The sequence below is a fragment of the Barbus barbus genome (genome assembly GCF_936440315.1).
Source record: "Barbus barbus genome assembly, chromosome: 15".
NCBI classification, from domain to species: domain Eukaryota; kingdom Metazoa; phylum Chordata; class Actinopteri; order Cypriniformes; family Cyprinidae; genus Barbus; species Barbus barbus.
Genome location: NC_136743.1, coordinates 13173115 through 13184057, shown reverse-complemented (window position 1 = coordinate 13184057; position 10943 = coordinate 13173115). Strand labels below are relative to the sequence as shown.

At 35.6% G+C, this 10943-nt stretch overlaps 1 protein-coding gene across 1 annotated transcript; it reads left to right on the top strand.

Moving 5' to 3' along the window:
- The first annotated feature begins 1804 nt into the window (after positions 1-1804).
- On the top strand, positions 1805-10205 carry LOC306881185 (kelch-like protein 18). Its single transcript, XM_079435133.1, has 10 exons — positions 1805-1973; positions 4100-4230; positions 4340-4480; positions 4947-5145; positions 5304-5464; positions 5708-5844; positions 5942-6164; positions 6343-6447; positions 8070-8181; positions 8335-10205. The coding sequence occupies exons 1-10, from the start codon at positions 1839-1841 to the stop codon at positions 8719-8721; spliced, it is 1731 nt and encodes a 576-aa protein (XP_079291259.1). The 5' UTR covers positions 1805-1838; the 3' UTR covers positions 8722-10205.
- Positions 10206-10943: the final 738 nt, after the last annotated feature.

Here is a 10943-nt window from a genome sequence, read left to right as displayed (position 1 = left end):
ATTTTGTTTTTAATGAACATATATGAAAATACTCACTTTTTACCACATTATTAATCAGATACTGAAAACTTATTTCCCCTGGTATCCCACTTACATCAGTTATATGCATTGTTTTGCTTTCTAAAAAGTTTTACTACAGTCAGTTTAATTCTTTGAAATCATCTTCATTTTTGTTTCTTAGAAAAGCACTTCTACTAAATTCTCCCCATGAGGTAACGGCTCTTTTACCTGAAAAACTGAAAAACGTATTTTCCTGCCAGCCCATGCCTGCCAGAATGACTGTCTGTTCTCTATTTATTTGTGTAAATAGAATTCATAGGAACATTCAGTCTTCTGTTGTTTTATATTTTAATATTTTATGCCACCTGCTGGTAAAGTCATGTAGTTACAAATAAATATAATAAAACACAGTAATGTTTGAGATGCTTATTGAACATGGGTACTTGGTACTTGGTGTTGGTTGTGTGTTAACATGTACGAGCAGTAGTTTTTGTCACCCTAACAAGAAGAAGTATTTTACAATAATTAAGAGAAAACAATAAAGATTAGTTCTTGCAACTCATTAACTTTAAATGTCTATCATTAAACAATCATCTAGCCACACTAGTCCCATACAGCTCTGGAGATGTGATGGAACAAACTACAGTATGGAGAGCCTGAGAAGAGTCATTGACAACCAACTCGATTGTTTCACAACCAGTTTTCTGAGCCACAAACGTCTGCATTGCTTTGACACAAAACACAGTGAGGGCACAAGTCCGAGTGACATAGTCCTGGAGTCCATCAGTGCTTACAGAAGATTTTCCAGGAGGTGATGTTTTCTTTCCAAAGGTTAGCAAAGCATGACAACCTGACAGTGGAAATATCTGCTCTGCTTTCTGCATGTTCCTTGCCTGAGAATGAGCATATTTATATTCATTTTTATTTATTTTAATATATATTCAGTATTTATGTTAATGGGGACCCACAGCTTAAGTGATACATTTCATGTAATAATTTTATTAAAAGTAAATACTGACGAAACCATGTTAAACAGCAGATTTATGTTAAGAACATTCTATTGATTTGAGCTTTGAGAACATATGTTGATTATGCATCTAGTAAGAAAGACTCCTTTTTATTTTGGATATGTCATTTGTGTCTCCATGCTGAAAATGGGGGGTGACAGCAAAGGGGTTAAGAATAGGCATATATAGTCTATAATTTTTTTTAAATGGAAGTGTTATTTTAACATAATGGCAGGTAAAGTTGTCTGATGTCTAAGGAATCAGTGCTGGCAAATACAATCAGTTAGACAGAAAATAAAAATAAAGTACAAACCCAGATTAAGAACATATCATTTGAATTGCTATTTAATGAATAAAAATGACAAAAATGTGGTCCATTAAACTAAACTTTTATAGCCTAATTAAATGGATGTACACAGAAATCAGATACTTGTGTGACTGACAAAACTCTCCATTCTATAGTCCAAACATTTTATAACTCATGTCCTTTGCTTTATACTAGCAAAATATTGTCCTAAAAAGGCTGAACTCTCTTTATATGGCAAAAATAGTAGCCTAGTATATTAAGAATGTAGCAAAAAAAAATAAAAATATGTAGCCAGTATCTTGTTGTCACGTGGGTTTCTGTGAGGGTCTGTAGTCTCAACTCAACCTAAGCCATGATGTGCATGTGAATCACACGAATGACCAGTACATCCATTTCAATCTGATTTGAGCTGCATATGACCCCTGCATTATAGAGAACTGACACCGCCGGTGGAGGGCACTCAGTAACCCAGCTCAAGCTACGGCGTCTCGGTTTGGACAAAAAGTGTCGTTTCCAGTCCATCAATGACGATGGGTGACACGATTTTTGAAGAATTAGAAGATTTGATGCATTTTTCTGTCGCCGATTTGCCTGCTCGTGGATATGCAGTGATGGAGGAGATCCGACGACAAGGGAAACTTTGTGACGTTACCCTAAAAGTACTGTGCTTTTCTTTTTAGGGTTAATTTGCTGGTGAAATGCTAACCAAGCAGCACTGGGCAGTCAGCATTGGGAGAGGCTGTTAGCAGTACAGTATAACTTAGACTGTTAGCAGAGGGAAGAGCTGTAATGTTTAAGCTTGTAAGGTCGTTTGTTAATGTGTGTCATTGCAGATAGCTCTTAAAATGGATTTTTGTGTATTTTGTATCAGTTGTAAAGCGAGTTATTCTAGTGTTATTTAGTTAGCATGTGCAAGCTAACATCCTCATCAGCTGCACATGAGCTGAAAATTATAAACTAGTAAAACATGGAGGAGAAAATGCTATTATTTTGTTTTTAACTTGTAGAATTTTTTTAAAACGACTTTGGTTGTAAATTCGCCTTCCATTGTCTATTAAGAAGTTGTCACTTCCTCATGTTTAATGTTTAACTAACTATATTGCCAGGCTGAGTTTAATAGAAACACCTGTAACAGCCAACATACTTTGAGCTGCTTGACTTATTTTAGTTTCTAGCTCTGGCATTGAAGTTTATTTGATTGTTTTTTGCATAATTATTTAAATTGTCGAATTAGGTTGCTTTTAGTAATATTGCCTGCTATTTGTTTATCAGTTCTATATAAAATATATTTGTAAGTTGTTTAACAGTCAGACTCAGATACAGAAAACACATTAATATTACTACAATCTGTATACTGAGTGACTGTAAGCTCTTTACATCAGTGGTTCTCAACCTTTTTGACACCAAGGGTCCCAGACAAATTTTGATGGCTATGTACCCAAAGATATTTCTGGTACTTCTTTATTTACAGAAACTAGGAAATGGTAATGTGTTAAATGAGCAAGTTAATGAAATAATTATGAATGGGTAAAATTACAAAAAATTACAAGATGTTGTTCCAGAAGTTTCAAGAACCAAATGTTCTTCATTACCAGTGAATTTACATGTCTTTTCCGGTTTTTCGTCAATCATGATAATGGGATAAAACTAATTTACAGCTCCCAAATAGCAATTTCTACACAATACAATATTTTACATCTTGATATAACTATTAAAAAATACACTTCCGTTACATTTTTTTGTAGGTCTAGATATTGCACTTTTAAAATTCCCTCACACAGGTTTTCCAAGACCAAATTTTTTAGGGAATAAACTTAAACAAGAAGTGTGATGTCAGTTCACATCTACATTTTTAGACGTTTTAGCTTATTTTAAAGCTTGTTGTAAGCAAACTTGTGACCCCATTAGAAGTGTGCTGAAGCCTCTAGTGTGCCCCGGCTCCCTGGTTGAAATCCACTGCTTCAGGTTCATTATAACAGGCCAAATTAGGCCTACTTTAAGTTAAGTTAAACTTTATTTATCAAAAGCACATAAATAAAGCATGCGTCAGTAATTGCAGGAACATACATTCATTAGTATTTCTGCATGAACAGAAATGTAGAAGAAAAGAGATGCAGAATATAAAATATATAAAAAAAATGTATGCATTAAAAATGTAAACATGCATGTGTATATATCTATGTGTGTGTATACAATATAAATATTGCATACTTACAATATGCAATATACAATGATCAATAGGGCAAATTTTCAGAATAGATTTCTATACCAGAATAAAAAGAGGTAGTTTGCTGAAACCTCCTTGTTTTAGAGTGATGTGCATAAATATTATGTTGCTGTATAAAACAGCATTAGGAGAAGCATCAGGTAATGAAAGCTGTGCTCAGTCTCTGATCTGCTGCTGTGTTTTAACTGTTGCATCATCAGCCCTTTATGTGGGTCACAGAGAGTAATCCTCTTTATCTCTTTCACTTGACCTGCTGTATGCATGTCTTTGCTGACTAACAGCTGGCTTATGGGACATATACTACAGATCATGCTGAGGATTATGCATCAGTTTCTTCCTGTGAGAGCGGGCGCAGCCACTTGTAAATTCAATGGGTCTAGCTTCCAGTCTCATCCACGTCCAGCTATATTTAGCTGTACAAAGCAGCTCGTTTTGCTGCTTGATATTGTTTGATAAATTGCACTGATGGCACTCCGTAATCATCAACATTGAACCAGGACATTCAATGTATGTGAGATGATTCCTGATCAGTATTTGTGTATCTGTCTGTTTATGCAGGTAGGAGAGCACAAATTCAGTGCTCACCGAATAGTCCTTGCTGCTTCTATTCCGTACTTTCATGCCATGTTCACCAATGACATGGTGGAATGCAAACAGGATGAGATTGTCATGCAGGGCATGGACCCCAGGTGAAGATACAAACCTCAGAGGGACAATTAAGAACTCTAGACATGCTCTTTTTTTGTTGTTTGTGAATGTACATTTACAAGTTTTCATCTCTGTTTTGCCTCTAAACAGTGCACTTGAAGCCCTAATAAACTTTGCCTACAATGGACACATAGCCATAGACCAACAAAACGTCCAGGCCCTCTTGATAGGGGCCAGTTTCCTGCAGCTTCAAAATGTCAAAGATGCCTGCTGCTCTTTTTTACAACAGAGGTAAAGTTTAAAAAAATATTTCTTCAGAAGACTAATGGGTCATTAAATTTATTTATTTTTGTTCAAAAGAAATTAATATTTTTACTCTGCAAGGATGCATTAAATTAATCAGAAGTGACTGTAAAGACAAAAAAGTTTAATTCAGTAATTACAATTATTAGAATTCAAATAATTTAAAAACTTTTAATTTGCCAAAGAATCTTGAAAAACATTGTTTCCACAAAAATGTTAAGTAGCACAACTGTTTTCAACATTTTTCCCAAAAGCATTGTTAGCCAACTATTGCTGCAAGTTCCACTGAACTTAAATGGTAATGACAGAAATTTCGACCATAGTTGCTTTTGGGAAAAGCATACCCAGACCATAATGTAATAACCATGACAGGCCTCTCTCAGGTTATGGTATTAAAGTGATTCATTTCACAGACACAGAGGATCCATTGTTCCGACTTGCTCCTGATTTACAGGTTGCATCCAAAGAATTGCCTTGGTGTACGGCAGTTTGCAGAAACTATGATGTGCACCACGCTTTATGATGCAGCCAACAGCTTCGTTCACCAGCACTTTGTGGAGGTATCCATGTCTGAGGAGTTCCTGACCCTTCGGCCGGAGGAGGTGCTTGAGCTTGTGGGCTGTGATGAGCTCAACGTCCAAGCAGAGGAGCAGGTCAGAGTCTCTGGAGACATTTAATGACACATTGTAATGGCAAGAAAGGATGTTGCTGAATGAATAGATGTAGATCATCACACATTTTCATAGTCATAGTTTTGAGTGTTTTCTTTTGAGACACTATAAAAGAGAAAACCTGATCTTGTTGTTTGTAGGTGTTTGAGGCCGTACTTGCTTGGGTACAGCATTCACGTGAAGACCGGGAGTCATGGTTACCAGAGTTAATGTCTAAAACCCGTCTGCCTCTATGTCGACCTCAGTTCCTTGCTGACCGAGTCCAACAAGATGAGCTTGTACGCTGCTGCCACAAATGCAGGCAAGTTTCTTAGATAAGATACATTTCTTTCTAAGATAATTTATGCCCCATAATTTTGGCAAAACGCATCCAAAATGACAGATTTTTGATTATCCAAATCTATAGAAAACATGTTTTTCAACAAGATAATAGTAATAATAATAATAAAAAATTTCAGAGATGACTAAAATTTCTTAGTAATACTTTTGAAAGGATGTGGGATTAATTATTTTTGGGAATGCATTTGAATTTTATTCCTAACAGGGACCTTGTTGATGAGGCGAAAGATTACCATCTGATGCCGGAGCGAAGGCCACATCTCCCATCCTACAAGACCCGACAGAGATGTTGCACCTCCATCGCTGGCTTAATCTATGCGGTTGGGGGCCTCAATAGTGCTGGTATCTATTTCTTCACACTGTCCTTTTAAAAACCTCATGTGCTAGTTACTGCAGCATGTCAGTATCAGGTTTTGTTGAGTCAATATTTTATGCACAGGTGACTCATTAAATGTCGTGGAAGTATTTGATCCAATTGGAAACTGTTGGGAGCGATGCCAACCTATGAGCACAGCCCGCAGTCGAGTGGGTGTTGCTGTCGTGAATGGGCTGCTTTATGCCATTGGTGGTTACGACGGTCAATCACGGCTTAGAACTGTAGAAGTTTACAACCCAGAAACTGACACATGGACCAAAGTTGCAAGCATGAATACTCAGCGCAGGTAGGAAATCCTAAAATTGTCATATTTAATAGATGAAGGAAATATATTTTCTTTGAAAAGCTGTTTAATTGATCAGTGAGAAAGAACTGAATAAGTTTTTAAGGTTTTCCTAAGAGTTTTAGGTACATGTGATATATATCTGATGGTTCTGGTTTTTCTTCTCTTCTTTTTGCATTAGTGCAGTGGGAACAGTCGTAGTTGATGGGCATATATATGTGTGTGGTGGATATGATGGCAAATCTTCTCTAAATTCAGTTGAGTGCTATTCTTCAGAGACTGACAGGTAAGTCATACATTCTTCAAGAAAAATTCAGGGTTAATGTAGGGCTGTCACCTTACATAAATTGTATAATATTTTGTTTAAAAAAACAAAGAAAAACTTATCTATATAACTTATATATACTTACATATGTTATATATATAACAATGTGGAACAAGAATATGTAATTTTATTTTGAATTATACATATTTAGCATATGCTAACATACATAATACACGTTAAAATGCATAATGTAATAGTATGTGTGCCCATCAGGCTGTTTTATATGGTAAAAGAGACCATTATTTATATATATATATATATATATATATATATATATATGTATGTATGTATGTATATTATTATTATTATTATTATTATTATTATTATTTTTTTTTTTACATTAGTATCGTACAAATCATTTGAATTTGAAATAGTTACTTGTAATGTAACAATGATTATGTGGAAACACTTTCTAGCCTGCAGAAGGTGCCAAAAACCTGGCAATTGTTGTTACACAAGCGATACTATAATTAAATGCTTATTTAATCATGGCCAAACTATATTTAATTCAAAAAGTTGTTTCATGCAGTCTTCAATATTTGAGCAGATACAAAATGTAAATGCAGCCTTAAAAGCCTGCTACTGTCTGTCAAATAATAATGCTGTTATTATTATTTATTCCTTTGCTAACAATGTTTTTCCATTCCTAATTTTATTACTAACTTACTACTTGGAGTTATATTCTTATTATATACCATTCTTATGCTATGTTTTAATTAAAGAGATGTGTAAAATTAATGTATGTATTTTCTTCATTTAATTTATTAATATATTGATATTTTATGTTTTAAGTAAAGATGTGTTCAATAGCAGATTGGTTTTGGTATTGAAAATTATGGAGTCAATTTAATGCCACATATATATGCAAAAGGATAAAATTTTGCAAAAGAAAAATAAAGCATTGAGCAAAAAAAATATTGTTTTGGAAACAAAAATAAAGGTTTCAAAATAAAAATAAAGAGGTTTGCAAACAGAAATAAAAAATGGCAAAAATTAAGATATAATTCATTGCAAACATCAATTGTAAAAGAAGCTTATGAACTTTGATTCTATTTTATCTCTGCAACACATATTTTCCATGCTCACACCTACTAATTCATTTGCAACGCTCCATTTATTTTGCGTTTCAGTCAAGCGTGAGCTCGTGATACCGTCTTCCCTTTGCGCTTCACTTTTCTGTGCGTTTCACTTCATGGCACTGTTTTGACGAGGGGGGCGGCGGAGTCAAGAAACTGGGGCGTGTTCAGCGGGCCTGGGCATGCCCCCCACGAAGCCACGTCATTAACTGGTTATGATTGACTGAAACGCAAAATAAATGGAGCGTTGCAAATGAATTAGTAGGTGTGAGCATGGAAAATATGTGTTGCAGAGATAAAATAGAATCAAAGTTCATAAGCTTCTTTTACAACTGTCATTGATTTTTGCAATTATTTATTTCTGTTTGCAAAATTAAAATTTTCTCTTTTTTTTCCTTAATTTTTTCTCTTAATCTTTTGCATTTATTTTCTGTCTCAACAGTCATTGAGCTTTCTTTGGAGTCAGAATGCGTCTGATTTCATGTGTTTATGTGTGTTTGTTACCAGATGGACGATAGTTACAGAAATGAGCGCAAGCCGCAGTGCTGCTGGTGTTACTGTATTTGAAGGCAGAATATATGTCTCAGGTGGTCATGATGGTCTACAGATCTTCAACACGGTAAGTAAACATTATTCAATTTACAGGATGCAATTTGCACAGTTGTATTTTCTGATCTTTTCAGAATATGTTACAAAATTCTACAATATAACATTGTGAAATTGTATAGGCCTTGATAAAAATTGCCTTGTTGTTTTATGTTTCTGTCACTAGGTGGAGTACTACAACCATAATTCAGCATTATGGCATCCTGTTGCTCCCATGATAAACAAGCGCTGTCGGCACGGCGCTGCAGCCTTGGGCAGCAGTCTGTATGTGGCAGGAGGTTATGACGGCTCTGCGTTCCTCAGTGGAGCAGAAGTGTACAGCTCCGTAGCAGATCAGTGGAGCCACTTAGTGGCCATGAACACTCGACGTAGCCGCATTTCTCTAGTGGCCAATTGTGGTCGACTCTATGCAGTGGGAGGTTATGATGGACAGTCCAATCTCAGCTCTATGGAAATGTATGACCCAGAAATGAACCATTGGACTTTTATGGCACCGATGGTTTGCCATGAAGGTGGGGTAGGGGTGGGCTGTATACCCTTACAGCCTGCTTAACGCCACAGTCTCCCTCAGCTCATAAGGACATTTTAATTATTTATTAAAAAAAACAGGTTTTTATACTGTGTGGTCTAACAAAAGTGCATTCATGACCCTTGGTTCACATGTTTGTATCAGAGGTACTATTATTCAGGCTTTTGTTTTGAAAGCCTAAAGCAAATATGCCAGTACACCTTTAATGGTGATGTAATCCTGTTTTTTGGTTTTGTTTTGACAACCAAATGTAGAATTCATACATACTTTGAAAACATTTACAGGAAATGGGGCACACATCTGCTAAATAGCACACATTTGCACTGTTATCAGATAGTGTGTATTGTAGGCCCATTAAAGCGTCAGTTGTTGGGAATATAATCATATATACATGTAAATTTGTAATTTTATTCCTCTAAACTGGAAGCCAGTTTAGATTTCTAGACAGGTGAAAGTTAACCACTGTTAACCCATGCCATAATTGGGAGAGTATAATCAAGAAGGTATGATTAATAAGGACAAACTTTTTAATTACATTTTATCAAGAATATTTCTTAGAAGTACTAATCGTATTTTATTTGGGATATTAATGGAAATATAATGTGAGCAACTGACCTCTTATGTGTCTGTGCAAAACATCTGCTAGATGTGCCATGAATTTACACTTTACACGGGAGTGTATTTTGATTTCACCACTTTGACTTGAATTCTCCTAAATTTGAAAGAAAACGTCAATCTTTTTTCAATTTGGGGATGACCAATCACCAGCTCTGTATCCTGAATGGATGGGTTGTGGGGCACCCATCCAATCCCATATCTTGTCCTTTGTGTTTTTGAGAACCAGCACACATACCAGGGAGAGTGAAACTGACGTAGGACTCTTGTCAGATATGTGCTTTCAGGATTATTCACTATAGTGGCTTAACATCCTCTTATTGAACTATGAGTGTTGAAGATTTAAATGGAAAATTCCCTCATGTTTTGTGCAAAAAATATCCAAATTATGTTTTATGATTGTATAGACGTATACATTTTCAACTCGATGCTTTTAATTTCAAATAACACATCTGAAATTAGGATTACTGACTGTGAATTTTTAACACGGTTTATATTTTTCTTCTCATATTACCAATACTGCATTTCTCTGCTGATTATATTGTTTTATTTTGTATTAACTTTCAATTGTGATGCAGTATTTCTACTTTTAATTTATTGTTAGCTGTATTTTTTCCTCTTTTTATAGTATTGCACATGTTTGTCACATAAATGAGAATCAAGTTTACGTTTTACAGAAATCTTATATCACATCTCTTTGTTTGAATATATTCCTCGGCTACCTCCGTTTGAGATGGGAGAGCTCAACAGGGACAAGTATAGAGTCTGCAGCCCTGTTACCATTTCCATTAAACCCGAAGGAACAGCATTAACTGAGATCTTTTGTGTGGGACTAAAATATTCTTTTTCACGTCATTTCTAAATGTCTTTAATAAACATCGATTTTAAGGACACAATGCTGCCCTGTGCTGTAATTTTCTCTGTGACGCACAACAGCTTTGGGTCCCACCCTTTGAGTGGTGTTTTAATTGAACAGGCGTTTGTCTGTTCATGGTTAGTATGAGACTGAAGATGACTGGGAACATGAAAACAGCCCTGCTGCTGTTGCTGCTCATCTCTGTGCTGAACTTCTCGGCTGCTTTTCCTATGGAGCCACTTCAAAAGGTATAAGACCCTTTTTTTTTATTTTAGAAAAAACTAAATGTATAATTAGAACTGTCTGGTGTTGAAAATACTAACTCTAACTGATGTAATGCATTTGTTTTTCATCTTACAGACACCTGTACTGATCCAACCATCAGATCCACAGCCGTCAGAAAGTGTAACACTAGGAAACTCACAGGTGAGAAGAGTCTTTATGATGTGACATAATCAGACTTATTTGTTTGTATGTGGAATATTAAGATATGCTGATGTTCGTAGGACATGAGGGCCAGCAGTCTTGGATTTCGTCTGAAAAGAGCCAATTCTGCTAGCACAAAGAAACCGGCCCGTTACTGTGCTGGATGCTTCTCTGTCATTGGAGACCCAACAAGACCAGAGAAATGAAATCTGATGTATCTGCTGAATGAATAACCCTAAATATGAATATCGTTTAGTTTCTGTTGGAAATATTTTTTAATCTGTTTATGCAACTACATTTTAGTATACTGTTCTAGACTGTCACTTCTTAAAATGTTGCATGACTGCAC

What these genes read in the sequence shown, in the direction of transcription:
- LOC306881185 (XM_079435133.1), top strand. Translation starts at nt 1,839, where the DNA reads ATGACGATGGGTGACACGATTTTTGAAGAATTAGAAGATTTGATGCAT. An exon ending in ACGTCCAAGCAGAGGAGCAG is followed by an intron (nt 5,146 to 5,303) that starts GTCAGAGTCTCT and finishes TGTTGTTTGTAG; the next exon opens with GTGTTTGAGGCCGTACTTGC. An exon ending in TGGGGGCCTCAATAGTGCTG is followed by an intron (nt 5,845 to 5,941) that starts GTATCTATTTCT and finishes TTTTATGCACAG; the next exon opens with GTGACTCATTAAATGTCGTG.